General features: G+C 42.1%; 1 protein-coding gene across 1 annotated transcript in view; it reads right to left on the reverse strand.

Moving 5' to 3' along the window:
* Positions 1–244: 244 nt before the first annotated feature.
* Positions 245–14,357, reverse strand: part of kif15 (kinesin family member 15) — a 21,062-nt gene continuing 6,949 nt past the window's right edge. Inside the window, exons 13-35 of the mRNA XM_029713392.1 lie at positions 7,332–7,541; positions 6,982–7,159; positions 6,626–6,767; positions 6,294–6,435; positions 5,909–6,088; positions 5,675–5,803; positions 5,253–5,358; positions 4,820–4,985; positions 4,515–4,665; positions 4,280–4,365; positions 4,101–4,179; positions 3,812–3,898; positions 3,597–3,701; positions 3,369–3,491; positions 3,108–3,254; positions 2,863–2,958; positions 2,598–2,762; positions 2,385–2,488; positions 2,213–2,279; positions 2,064–2,101; positions 1,800–1,932; positions 1,324–1,455; positions 245–1,181 (exon numbers count right to left, since the gene is read on the reverse strand). Of these exons, the coding sequence (XP_029569252.1) occupies positions 1,146–1,181; positions 1,324–1,455; positions 1,800–1,932; positions 2,064–2,101; positions 2,213–2,279; positions 2,385–2,488; positions 2,598–2,762; positions 2,863–2,958; positions 3,108–3,254; positions 3,369–3,491; positions 3,597–3,701; positions 3,812–3,898; positions 4,101–4,179; positions 4,280–4,365; positions 4,515–4,665; positions 4,820–4,985; positions 5,253–5,358; positions 5,675–5,803; positions 5,909–6,088; positions 6,294–6,435; positions 6,626–6,767; positions 6,982–7,159; positions 7,332–7,541 (2,802 nt within the window). The 3' untranslated portion in view covers positions 245–1,145. The remainder of the gene's footprint in view (positions 1,182–1,323; positions 1,456–1,799; positions 1,933–2,063; positions 2,102–2,212; positions 2,280–2,384; positions 2,489–2,597; positions 2,763–2,862; positions 2,959–3,107; positions 3,255–3,368; positions 3,492–3,596; positions 3,702–3,811; positions 3,899–4,100; positions 4,180–4,279; positions 4,366–4,514; positions 4,666–4,819; positions 4,986–5,252; positions 5,359–5,674; positions 5,804–5,908; positions 6,089–6,293; positions 6,436–6,625; positions 6,768–6,981; positions 7,160–7,331; positions 7,542–14,357) is intronic.

Below are 14,357 nucleotides of genomic sequence, written 5' to 3' on the forward strand. Positions count from 1 at the left end.
ATTTACCCAATTTGACAGAATTAGTGGATTACATTTAGAAATTAACCTACCCATCCCTGGTACGTCTACCCTCAGTCCAGGTTGAATTTGATTCTCCCTGACGATCTAGCTTTCATTTCGGATTATAATTTCTTTAGTTTGAGTCATTTCAAAAGTATATGGAGTTTGTCCCTCACCCCCACCGGCCTGTATGTTTGACCTATAAACTGTAATGTGTTTCTAATGCAAACCACAAGAAACATTAATATACATTTTGATTTATTTATTTATCTCATTAACACATATTACAAAGAGTAGAAAGAAGCAGTACACAGTTTAGCATAAAGTAACAGGAAATTATTTGCACCCTGTCCAAAGACATGATCCTGTCACTTATTCTAAAGCCATAGATGAGACTAATAGAAAAAGTAAAACAAGACATATTGTTCCAACAGACAATGGTAACAAAAACTAATTCTATATTTTGTTTATGATCAAGTGGACAAAACCGCAAATTCACCCATATTACTTATTATTCTACTACAGAGAACATCTATTTACAGTTTTAAAATATGAAATATATTTAATCCAGCAGTTCAGTTGTTAAACAATGTGACTACCTTATTGTGGCATCTCTGGTAGCCACTGTGGTAAACACTAGGGCTGGGTGATATAGACCAAAATGTATATCAAAAGAATTACAATACAAAGGATGATATCATATAAACGAGTGTAAGATATGAATGCAGATGACCCTGTGGCATAGCCTACATTTAAATGTGGCCTAGGGTGCTACACTGGCTGCAGGTGAGAACAAGTAGCCTATGTTTTAGCCTGCAGAGGTGTAGTGGAAATATCCTGACATACTAAGATCCAATGAGATGCATACCTACCTCAATCATACATATTGCAATAAAAATAAACAATGTATTGGCCAGCCCAGCCTTAGAAATAGGAGTATATTCATATAGAAATATAAAAATACATTTGAGAAAATCACAGTTTTTGAAACAGGTAATGTATTGACCTGTTTATCCTATGTGATGAAACAATAGCATGGTTATCAGTCAACTCAAAATGGGACAAGGTTATGTTTGGGGGACATGTTCAGTCAACAAGAAATGTTGAGTGGCCAATGAGAATCTCGCCAAGCTTCATGCATTTTCTCACACACTCATTTCCGATCTGAGTTTTTCATTTTCCTTGAATAAAAAAATAAATAAAAATTGGGTTAATTATAGTCTTAATGCAGTGAAATGGCCCCTCAGTATTTCACTGCCGAAGCCAAGTTTCTTGATGGTACACCATGCAGGCAGGTGATGAAATGTTAAATATGATTATTACCTCTTGAAGTTTGGTATTCTCTTTTTTTAGCTTAACCAGGTACTCAATCCTCTGCTTATGGTTCTTATGGCCCACAAGCTTGCCGTTCTCCTCAGACAAGTGGTCAATCTGCTTCCGAAGAAGCTCCACTTCCTGTAGGGGACAGTCGGGCAGAAAGACATTTCCCACATTCACACTAAAACAATGCCCATACATTAGCTAGATTCAGTAGAGAAGGACCCTCCTAAAACTAATCATGGACTAGGACAGCTCCTGATATCATTGCTGTCTAGAGGAGCATGGAGATCGATGTCTCCCATAAAATGATCCAGCCTGTCAACTAGTGCAAGTTGCTATTTTCTGCATTCCGTATAAATTACATGTATTTATTTAAATAAGAATTTGATCTTAATTGACCTGCCTGCTCAAATAAAATAATTGTGTCTATTCAAAATTACAATAACCAGAACCCCTACAGACCCTGACGCCGTTCTCACCTGAAGCAGTCTCTCCTTGTCGTGCTCCTTACGGCTCAGCTCTCTGAGCTCCAGGCAGCGATTCCTCAGCTCGTTAGTCAGCTCCTGGACACAGGTCTGAGACTGGGCCAGTAGGGATTCCTGACTCTGCAGTCTAATCAAAACCAGAAACAAACAAAAACAGATGTCAAACTTTAACAAATGCATATTAGAGAAAGTGTATTTGCAAACACATGTAGATTACACATAACATACTTTGTTCTCTCACACATTCTAGTTGCATACCTTTCCCGAGCTTCAGTGAGCCTCTGTATTACTGTGCTCTGAAAATGAAAAGAGAGGCAATATGAAAAACCACCTGCAAACAATGGCATTTTCTGTTTACAAAAACTAAATCTTCAGGTGAACAGGAGAGTTGAGTGATTGATACACACCTTTTCACACCTCTCCTCCTGCAGCTCCCTCAAGACATTCTGATGAATGGCCTCATTTAAAACATCACTGTCAATTAATATATATCCATCAGACACTTGACAAATCAACTGTCTGATAATACTTGGGTTGCAAAAATTAATTGGTGAAAATAAGTTATTTGAATGGACTAACCAATTTGTGTTTTCATTCTGAGCCAGTTGGTTCTGCTTGGTGTAGAACTGGTCAAGAAGAACTTGGATCTCCATTCGCATTATTTCCTTCTCATTCAGCTGACCCTGTGGGAAATCAACACAGACTTGTTAGATGCCATATGTGTTAAATAAGTGTCTCAAGATTGGATGTTTAGCACTCATCATGACATGCCGTAAACAACCAAAAAAATACCTTGAGCCTCTGGATCTCCTCGTTCTTGGCGGCCCTTTCAGAGTTGAGCTCAGTGAGGAGCACTTCCATAGTCAACATGGAGGAGCGTCGGTTCTCCAGCTCCCTCTCCTGGCACTCCAGCACCTGGCTCAGGTCAGTGTTGAAGCTCCGGGGGGTGTGAGGTGTCTGAGAAATCAATAAGATTAGCTAACCCTCTCTTGATCAGACAGAGTTCCTTCCTGGTAATGCATACAGGAGGGAAAACCATCAGACAAGTATCCGTTACCTGTGGCAGCACTTTAGGGGTGACAGATGACTGTGGAATACGATTGGCACTCTCGCCTCGGACGGTCCTCTCAACCGCTTCTTGCTGTTGTTTTAACTGGTGAAAAGCAGGCAGGGAAATCCCATGAGTAAAGTAGAGATCTGATCTATTTTGTCTGGTCTCAAATCTACCGTTTTCCATGCTACTGTAGCCCTTGATCCATTTTCAGTGGCTCCTTTGTATATGTATAGAAATAGGTCTGTTACCTTCTCCTGGAGAGTTTGGATGATAGCCTCCTTCTGAGCAGTCTGATCCTGTGAAGCTTGGAGAAGACCTGCCTGCTCGTCTAACACCTTGGTGAGTCGCTCCACCTCCTCAGTGGCATAGATCACCTCCTCCTGAAGCACCTCTACCTGAGGACAAACATCCATCCAGACATTGTCATAATGATGGAATTCAGGCACATGTTATCGTATCAAAGCTCAAGAGGCCATATTGTTATGTTTAAAATTAACTCCAAGTCTTACCTCTATCAGATTAGAAGCTACCTTCCTTTCTGCTGCTTCTCTCATGTCCTGGAGCTCTGCTTGCATCCTGTTGTTGTGTTCCTTGATCTCCTCTCTCTCAGAGCAAGCAGCACTGTACTTAGCCTGTCAGAACAAAACAGGCCAAAACTAAACACATTGATAAAATACAGTAAGAATTGAAAAGTATACAAGTTAATTAAAAGATAAACAAATGACTTGAGTCAGTACTGTGAGGTCCTTGACATCTCCAGACAGCATGGCGAGGCACTGGTCCTTTTCGCCCAGCTCACTGCGGAGGTCCCTGGTCTGGTTGATCAGCTCCAGCACAAACTCCTGTCAAACACAACATAACAAGAGACTTCTGAAATAAGAGGTATCATATCCATGCGATAATCCAAAAATAATAATAATTAATGGCAGGTCATTTAAGTGAGCAGACTTACTTTGTCTTGTTCAATCTTTTGCTCAAGACTGGTTATGGTCCCATTGGCAGTTGTCAGATTTTGTTCAAGGCTTTCCATATTAGAAGCCTTTCAAAGTAAAATACAAACGGAGAGGGTCAATTATAGTTGATTGGAGATTAAGATTCAATATGTCAAAGAGTGTTCAACTAAACGAAAACATACTGGTGATAGCAATTTCTAAGAAATGTTTATAAAATGTAAATACTTAACTCTAGGGCACTATAATAGCAACCATGTATACACTAAACACTAACGATGAAAAACAGACCCGTTGTTGGCTTTGTGTAGTCAGGTCAGACACTTGCTTCCTTAGCACTGCATTCTGCTCCATTGTCTGAACAAGCTCTCTGGGGAGAAACAAATGAAATATGTCAACATAACATTTCAAATACACTTCAAGAATGTCTCATCATCCACAAATGGAAAACAATCCTTTATACAACTCACTCTAAAGTGCTCTCTTTATCCTCTTTCAACTGGGAGGTCAGATTACTGGTGTGTTCTCTTTCAGACTGCAGAGCGTTTGTCAATTCCTACAATGCAAACAACATATTCATCAAGAAAAAGTAATCACACAAAACCCTCAAACGTTTAACTGTAATTTAATACAAATCAGAGACATGTTCTGAATGTCCTTAACAGATAAGCAGGGCTTGGTTGGTTTAAAGAGAAGCTGACTGACCGTGATTTGGGCCTGCTGAGCTGTGACCTCCTGCCGTTTCTCCTCTAGCTGCTGCCTGGACTGGTCTGCGTCAAACTTGGCCTCTGCCTGGAGCTGGTCAAAGGCATCCTGCAGGGACCGCTGCTGCTCCAGGAGCTGCTCCCACTCCCGCCTGGGAGAGAGAGGGAAAACATGTGAGGGGGAGGAGATGGAGAGTCTGCTAACTACTATGGTGACATTGAGTTTGCAGGGTTTCCATCAAACTGAGTAAATCTCATCCGAGACACACACGAAACAACAAGACAGCTGTAGCCATGAATACGTACTGGACTTCTTGGAGCTGTAGCTGAGTGCTGATCAGGCTGCTAGAGAGGTGTGACGTCTCCTTCTGCTGCTCACTCTGGCTCTCACACAGCTCCTTCTTCACAGCAGCCAGCTCCCTATCAGAGGACTGCAGCACCAGGCGCAGGTCATGCACCTCGCTATTCAGAACTACAAAAGAGAATGGATAGTTTTGATAACCATATAATACCCAGGAAAAAGACAAACCCTCCTATCCTCTGACTCAAGTATTACATTATGGTTTTAACAGTGGGTGCCTGGGCGGTGAAGAAGGGGTTTCTTTAGTCTAACTAACACTAGTAACATAACTGAGTATTACAGTTCTGCCCATAGTGGATGCATACAGTCTGACTAGTATCGCCAGAGAACCCTTGGTAACTCAGTATAAACTAGGTGAAGTGTGTGATTGGTTCTTACCCTCCCTGGTCCTTCTCTCTGCCTGTAGGTTCTGCTCCAGGTTGCTGATAGTCTCCTGCAGGCTCAGCTGTTCTCTGTTCCAGCCACTTCGCTCAGTGGAGAGCAGCTGGACATACAAATAAAGAATTCATTACCATAGCATCATAGTCATTAGCTGTAAACCAATACAGCTCAAGGGATGACTATCTTCAAGACAGGGCTTGAATATCACATGGAATGAAACACCTCAGGCACGGTATTCAGCTTAATCTGTACATAGTTATGCAAGTTTCAAGTTTAATTAAATGTACAGGATACACATGGTATACACCATCCAACGAAATTCTTACTTGCAGGTTCCTTCTCGACAATGCAACAATAACAAATAATAAAAGATAAGAATACGAACATAACATATCCAGAACATGACGGAAGTTCCCTACCTCATCCTTGCATCTGAACTCTTCTATCTGCCGAGTCACCTGCTCCTCCAGCTTGACAATCTGCTGCAGAAGCTTCCTGCTCTTCAGCTCCTCCTGGTCCAGCAGAGTCTGCACCTGACTGGCTTGCTCCTGCCAAGCAAAAGGGAAATAATAGATTAGTAGATTCCACCAAGAGAATGAGTAGTATAACGTTACGTTATCTGTTTTATAAGTGATGAAGCCCGGGTGCTATACCTGGACCTGTTGCAGCTCCTCAGTCAGCGCCTCACAGACCATCTCAGTCATAGCTGGTGGAGGCTGCTCACTCTGGATGTCATCCACGTCCTCATCTCCTCTCCCGTTCAGGTGGTCGGGGCTGGAGAGTGGCACCAGGCGGGTCCGCAGGTTGTAGGCCTTGGTGGGGGTGGTGAGGATCTGGGGAACAAAACAGTCACATAATATTAGCATGAGAAATAAAGTATTTGTCATTAATAGGCTATCTTCATAGAATTAAACCAAGGTTGAGCAAACTCCTGGATCTAGAGGTACCCCAACACGTGACCCTCTATAGTAGCTCAGGCACAGCCCTAGAGGGGCATTGAGCCATCAGCGAGCTGCTAAATAACGCAAATACCCTCACCTTGATAGTTTCAAAGTGGATCTTGTTCAGCTGAGAAACCTCCAGTTTCTTGTGAGCCTTTGTGGCCTCCAGAATGTTCTCCAGGTGCTTGTTGGACTTATCCAGGTACCTCTTCTCTGATTCCAACTCTGACATCTGTTTCCTGGAACATAAGGAACAATCCTTAAACCTCTGAAGCACAAAATGGGCCTATAACAAAAAACATGTTGCCAATAAACTTAAAATTCCAAGAACTAATTACAATTTAATGCAACAATTTGTTTTTGTCTATGAAGTCAAGGGTTCATACTGAATAGCATGACAGCATGCATGTCTCTATAGAGCCTCCTTACTTGGTGACTTCCTTATACTCTTCGAAGGCTTGGATGGTGACTGTGAGTTCTGTCTGTTTCTGGAAAAACTGGGCCTTCAGCCTCTCCATGGAAATGGCAGAGATGTTTTCTGCAGTTACCGGAGTGGAGTAAGATGGCTGAGCTGTGGAGAAATGTCAAATTAACTTTACTTAATAGCCTTGCATGCTTTGATTAATTACAACACTAGTATAATCACAAGAAGAATAATAAGCATAATACAAACATATTACTACAAGCATACTTGATAGCAATAATGCAAAATTGACAGCGCTACAATCCGGTACTTTCACAATGATGTGCAGTCCCTTCATCTCTTGTGCATCTCCTATGCTTACCTCCATCAGACCACTCAGTCTCCAGAGCCCTCTGGAATTCCTCCTCTAGCTCTGCAGCAGCTTGACCTGCAGCCTCCTCAGCTCTCCTCACAGACTCATGAGAGCGGAGCTGCCGGTTCTCCTCCCGGAGGCTGTAGTTCTCTGCTGCATACCGGGTCATCTTTGGGTGATGCGCAATCTGTAGGACAGAGGGAATGAGAAGTAGCCACAAATGCCAAATTCAATCAAATTAAGGAGTTGTACGTGTGGTTGTTCATTTTCTGAAGTGTTTTGTGAAAGTGCGAGTTAAATAAAAATGTCACAGATTCAGATTGGGGTCAACAGTACTTTAACGGGGTAACATATTGTACCTGGTCTCGAAGGATCTTGATCTCCTCCTTGAGCTGGTCGACGAGGGCTTGGCTCTGTGGGTCAGACAGTAATCCCTGGCCACCCTTTAGGCTCTTCTCCAGGCGAGAGATGTGTTCCTCTCTAAACTTGAGAATCATGCGGTTGGAGTGAATGAACTTCTCCTTCTGGGACCAGGCCTCCTCAAGCTGAGCCACCTTCTGGAGCAGCATCTAAGGAGGGGAGGATGTACAGTATGTGTATTAACTACCATCCCTCTCTAAAAAACAATATTCAGACTAGAGGTTGACCTATTAAATTGGCATGGCCGATTAATTAGGGCCGATTTCAAGTTTTCATAACAAATCGGCCTTTTTGGACACCAATTATGGACGATTACATTGCAATCCACGAGGAAACTGCGTGGTATGCTGACCACCTGTTACGCGAGTGCAGCGTCAAAAGGACCTTGTGGCTGCAAGGAGCCAAGGTAAGTTGCTAGCTAGCATTAAACTTATTAAAAAAAACAATCAATCTTCACATAATCACTAGTTAACAACACATGGTTGATGATATTACAAGGTTAACTAGCTTATCCTGCGTTGCATATAATAAATGTGGTGACTGTTAATTTATCATCGAATCACAGCCTACTTCAACTTTGCCAAACGGGTGATGATTTAACAAAAGTGCATTGCCGAAAAAAGCACAATGTTTGCACAAATGTCCCTAACCATAAACATCAATGCCTTTCTTAAAATCAATACACAGAAGTATATATATTTTTAAACCTGCATATTTAGTTAAAATGTATTAATGTTAGCAGGCAATATTAACTAGGGAAATTGTGTCACTTCTCTTGTGTTCAGTGCAAGCGAGTCAGGGTATATGCAACATTTTGGGCTCCCTGGCTCGTTGCGAACTGTGAACTAATTTGCCAGAATTTTACATAATTATGACATAACATTTAAGGTTGTGCAATGTAACAGCAATATTTAGACTTAGGGTTTCCACCCGTTCGATAAAATACGGAACAGTTCCGTATTTCACTGAAAGAATAAACGTTTTGTTTTCAAAATTATAGTTTCTGGATTTGACCATATTAATGACCAAAGGCTCGTATTTCTGTGTTTATTATATTATAATTAAGTCTATGATTTGATATTTGATAAAATAGTCTGAGTGGTGGTAGGCAACAGCAGGCTCATAAGCATTCATTCAAACAGCACTTTACGGCGTTTTCCAGCAGCTCTTAGCAATGCTTGAAACACAGCGCTGTTTATGACTGAGATTAGGCTGGCAATACTAAAGTGCCTATTAGAACATGCAATAGTCAAAGGTAAATGAAATGCAAATGGTACAGAGAGAAATAGTCGACGCATCATAATTCGTATAAAACCTACAACTTAAAACTTCTTAACTGGTAATATTGAACCACCAGCTTCTTATGTTCTCATGTTCTGAGCAAGAAACTTAAACATTAGCTTTTTTACATGGCACATATTGCACTTTTACTTTCTTCTCCAACACTGCTTTTGCATTATTTAAACCATATTGAACATGTTTCATTATTTATTTAAGACTAAATAGATTTTATTTATGTATTATATTAAGATAAGTGTTCATTGTTCATTCAGTATGGTTGTAATTGTCACACACACACACACACACACACACACACACACACATATATTTACACACACATACATACAGTTGAAGTCAGAAGTTTACATACACTTAAGTTGGAGTCATTAAAACTCGCTTTTCAGTGGGCCAGAAGTTTACATACACTAAGTTGACTGTGCCTTTAAACAGCTTGAAAAATTCCAGAAAATTATGTCATGGCTTTAGAAGCTTCTGGTAGGCTAATTGACATCATTTGAGTAAATTGGAGGTGTACCTGTGGATGTATTTCAAGGCCTACCTTCAAACTCAGTGCCTCTTTGCTTGACGTCATGGGAAAATCAAAAGAAAAATCAGCCAAGACCTCAGAAAACAATTGTAGACCTCCACAAGTCTGGTTCATCCTTGGGAGCAACTTCCAAACGCCTGAAGGTACCACATTCATCTGTACAAACAATAGTACGCAAGTATAAACACCATGAGACCACACAGCCGACACCTTGTGTCTCCTAGAGATGAACGTACTTGGTGCGAAACACGCAAATTAATCCCAAAACAACAGCAAAGGACCTTGTGAAGATGCTGGAGGAAACAGGTACAAAAGTATCTATATCCACAGTAAAACGAGTCCTATATCGACATAACCTGAAAGGCCGCTCAGCAAGGAAGAAGCCACTGCTCCAAAACCGCCATAAAAAAGCCAGACTACGGTTTGCAACTGCACATAGGGACAAAGGTTGTACTTTTTGGAGAAATTTCCTCTGGTCTGATGAAACAAAAATAAAACTGTTTGGCCATAATGACCATCGTTATGTTTGGAGGAAAAAGGGGGATGCTTGCAAGCCGAAGAACACCATCCCAACCGTGAAGCACAGGGGTGGCAGCATCAGGTGCTTTCCTGCAGGAGGGAATGGTGCACTTCACAAAATAGATTGCATCATGAGGTAGGAAAATTATGTGGATATATAGAAGCAACATCTCAAGACATCAGTCAGGAAGTTAAAGCTTGGTCGCAAATGGGTCTTCCAAATGGACAATGACCCCAAGCATACTTCCAAAGTTATGGCTTCAGGACAACAAAGTCAAGGTATTGGAGTGGCCATCACAAAGCTCCGACGCTCATCTTATGTGGCAGGGCTTGCAAACTATTACAGACTACAAAGGGAAGCACAGCCGTGAGCTGCCCAGTGACACGAGCCTACCAGATGAGCTAAATCACTTCTATGCTCGCGTCGAGGCAAGCAAAACTGAGGCATGCATGAGAGCATCAGCTGTTCCGGACGACTGTGATCACGCTCTCCGTAGCCGACGTGAGTAAGACCTTTTACTTCATTGGGATAGGGGGCAGCATTGGAAAGTTTTAATGAAAAGCGTTCCCAGAGTAAATTGCCTGTTACTCAGGCCCAGAAGCTAGGATATGCATATAATTGGTAGATTTGGATAGAAAACAAAGTTTCCAAAACTGTTAAAATAATGTCTGTGAGTATAACAGAACTAATATGGCAGGCAAAAACCTGAGACAAATCCAACCAGGAAGTGGGAAATCTGAGGTTTGTAGTTTTTAAGTGATTGCCTATCCAATATCCTGTGTCTGTGGGGTCAGATTGCACTTCCTAAGGCTTCCAGTAGATGTCAACAGTCTTTAGAAGTTGTTTCAGGCTCGTATTGTGAAAGGGGATCGAATAAGAGCTGTTTCAACAAGTGGTCAACCTGAAAGACAGTTTTGTCTCGCGCGTTGCCGTGAGCGCGACGCTCGTTCTCTTTCCTTTCTTATGACAATGTTATTGTCCGGTTGGAATATTATTGAAGATTTATGATAAACATCCTAAAGATTGATTATATACATCGTTTGACATGTTTCTACTAACTTTAATGGAACTTTTTTGACTTTGTCTGGACTTTGTGCATTTGGATTACTGGACTAAACGCGGCAATTTCAAATGAGGTTTTTGGACATAAAGATGAACTTTATCGAACAAAACACATTTATTGTCTAACATGGAGACCTGGGAGTGCCATCAGATGAAGATCATCAAAGGTAAGTGATTAATTTTAACACTATTTCTGACTTTTGTGACACCTCCTTGGTTGGAAAATGGCTGTATGGTTCTCTGTGGCTAGGCGCTGACTTAACATAATTGCATGGTGTGCTTTCGCCGTAAAGTCTTTTGAAATCGGACACAGCGGCTGGATTAACAAGAAGTTTATCTTTAATCCTATGTATAACACTTGTATCTTTCATTAATGTTTATGATGAGTATTTCTGTAATTTGATGTGGCTCTCTGCAATTTCACCGGCTGTTTGAGACAATGCATTTCTGAACATAACGCGGCAATTTCAAATGAGGTTTTTGGACATAAAGATGAACTTTATCGAACAAAACACATTTATTGTCTAACATGGAGTCCTGGGAGTGCCATCCGGTGAAGATCAAAGGTTAGTGATTCATTTTAACGCTATTTCTGACTTTTGTGACCTCTCCTTCTTTGGAAAATGGCTGTATGGTTTTCTGTGGCTAGGCGCTGACCTAACATAATCATATGGTTTGCTTTCACCGTAAAGCCTTTTTGAAATCGGACACTGTGGCTGGATTAACAAGAAGTTTATCTATAAAATGGTGTATAACACTTGTATGTTTGAGGAATTTTAATTATGAGATTTCTGTTGTTTGAATTTGGCGCCCTGCAATTTCACTGGCTGTTGGCGAGGTGGGATGCTTGCGTCCTGAATGATCCCAGAGAGGTTAAACTGGTCAACATACACAAGGCTGCGGGGCCAGACGGATTACCAGGACGTGTGCTCTGGGCATGTGCTGACCAACTGGCAGGTGTCTTCACTGACATTTTCAAAATGTCCCTGATTGAGTCTAATACCAACATGTTTCAAGCAGACCACCATAGACCCTGTGCCCAAGAACACAAAGGCAACCTGCCTAAATGACTACAGGCCCGTAGCACTCACGTCCGTAGCCATGAAGTGCTTTGATAGGTTGGTAATGGCTCACATCAACACCATTATCCCAGAAACCCTAGACCCACTCCAATTTGCATACCGCCCAAACAGATCCACAGATCATACAATCTCTATTACACTCCACACTGCCCTTTCACACCTGGACAAAAGGAACACTTATGTGAGAATGCTATTCATTGACTACAGCTCAGCGTTCAACACCATAGTACTCTCAAAGCTCATCACTAAGCTAAGGATCCTGGGACTAAACACCTCCCTCTGCAACTGGAACCTGGACTTCCTGACGGGCCGCCCCCAAGTGGTGAGGGTAGGTAGCAACACATCTGCCACGCTGATCCTCAACACTGGAGCTCCCCAGGGGTGCATGCTCAGTCCCCTCCTGTACTCCCTGTTCACCCACGACTGCATGGCCAGGCATGACTCCAACACCATTATTAAGTTCGCAGATGACACAACAGTGGTAGGCCTGATCACCGACAACGACGAGACAGTCTATAGGGAGGTCAGAGACCTGGCCGGGTGGTGCCAGAATAACAACCTATCCCTCAACGTAACCAAGACTAAGAAGATGATTGTGGACTACAGGAAAAGGAGGACCGAGCACGCCCCCATTCTCATCGACAGGGCTGTAGTGGAGCAGGTTGAGAGCTTCAAGTTCCTTGGTGTCCACATCAACAAACTAGAATGGTCCAAACACACCAAGACAGTTGTGAAGAGTGCACGACAAAGACTATTCCCCCTCAGGAAACTAAAAAGATTTGGCATGGGTCCTGAGATCCTCAAAAGATTCTACAGCTTCAACATCGAGAGCATCCTGACTGGTTGCATCACTGCCTGGTACGGCAATTGCTCTGCCTCTGACCGCAAGGCACTACAGAGGGTAGTGCGTATGGCCCAGTACATCACTGGGGCTAAGCTGCCTGCCATCCAGGACCTCGACAACAGGCGGTGTCAGAGGAAGACCCTAAAAATTGTCAAAGACCCCAGCCATAGACTGTTCTCTCTACTACTGCACAACAAGCGGTACCCAAGTGCCAAGTCTAGGACAAAAAGGCTTCTCAACAGTTTTTACCCCCAAGCCTTAAGACTCCTGAACAGGTAATCAAATGGCTACCGGACTATTTGTATTGTGTGCCCCCCCCCCTCCAACCCCTCTATTTACGCTGCTGCTACTCTCTGTTTATCATATATGCATAGTCACTAACTATACATTCATGAACATACTACCTCAATTGGGCCAACCAACCAGTGCTCCCACACATTGGCTAACCGGGCTATCTGCATTGTGTCCCACCACCCACCAACCCCTCTTTTAAACTACTGCTACTCTCTGTTCATCATATATGCATAGTCACTTTAACCATATCTACATGTACATACTACCTCAATCAGCCTGACTAACCGGTGTCTGTATGTAGCCTCACTACTTTTATAGCCTCGCTACTGTATATAGTAGAGGTCAACCGATTAATCGGAATGGCCGATTTCAAGTTTTCATAACAATGTGTATTTTTGGCCAGCTTTTTTTTACATTTTTTAACACCTTTATTTAACTAGGCAAGTCAGATTAAGAACACATTCTTATTTTCAATGACGGCCTAGGAACGGGGGTTAACTGCCTTGTTCAGGGGAGATTCGGGGATTCGTTTTTGCAACCTTCCGGTTACTAGTCCAACGCTCTAACCCCCTGCCTTACATTGCACTCCACGAGGAGCCTGCATGGCAGGCTGACTACCTGTTACGCGAGGGCAGCAAGAAGCCAATGTAAGTTGCTAGCTAGCATTAAACTTATCTTATAAAAAACAATCAAACATAATCACTAGTTAACTACACATGGTTGATGATATTACTAGTTTATCTAACGTGTTCTGCGTTGCATATAATCGATGCGGTGCCTGTTAATTTCTCATTGAATCACAGCCTACTTCGACAAACGGGTGATGATTTAACAAGCGCATTTGCGAAAAAAAGCACTGTCGTTGCACCAATGTACCTAATCATGAACATCAATGCCTTTCTTTAAAATCAATACACAAGTATACATTTTTAAACCTGCATATTTAGTTAATATTGCCTGCTAACATGAAATTGTGTCACATCGCTAGCGTTCATTGCACTCAGAGTCAGGGTATATGCAACAGTTTGGGCCGCCTGGCTCGTTGCAAACTAATTTGCCATAATTGTACGTAATTATGACATAACATTGAAGGTTGTGCAATGTAACAGGACTATTTAGACTTAAAGATGCCACCTGTTAGAGAAAATTCGGAATGGTTTCGTATTTCACTGAAAAAATAAACATTTTGTTTTCGAGATGATAGTTTCCGGATTCGACCATATTAATGACCTAAGGCTCTTATTTCTGTGTGTTTATTAAATTATAATTAAGTCTATGATTTGATAGAGCAGTCGGACTGAGCGGTGGTAGGCACCAGCAGGCTCGTAAGCATTC

The sequence above is a fragment of the Salmo trutta genome, chromosome 25 (genome assembly GCF_901001165.1).
Source record: "Salmo trutta chromosome 25, fSalTru1.1, whole genome shotgun sequence".
Classification (NCBI taxonomy): Eukaryota; Metazoa; Chordata; class Actinopteri; order Salmoniformes; family Salmonidae; genus Salmo; species Salmo trutta.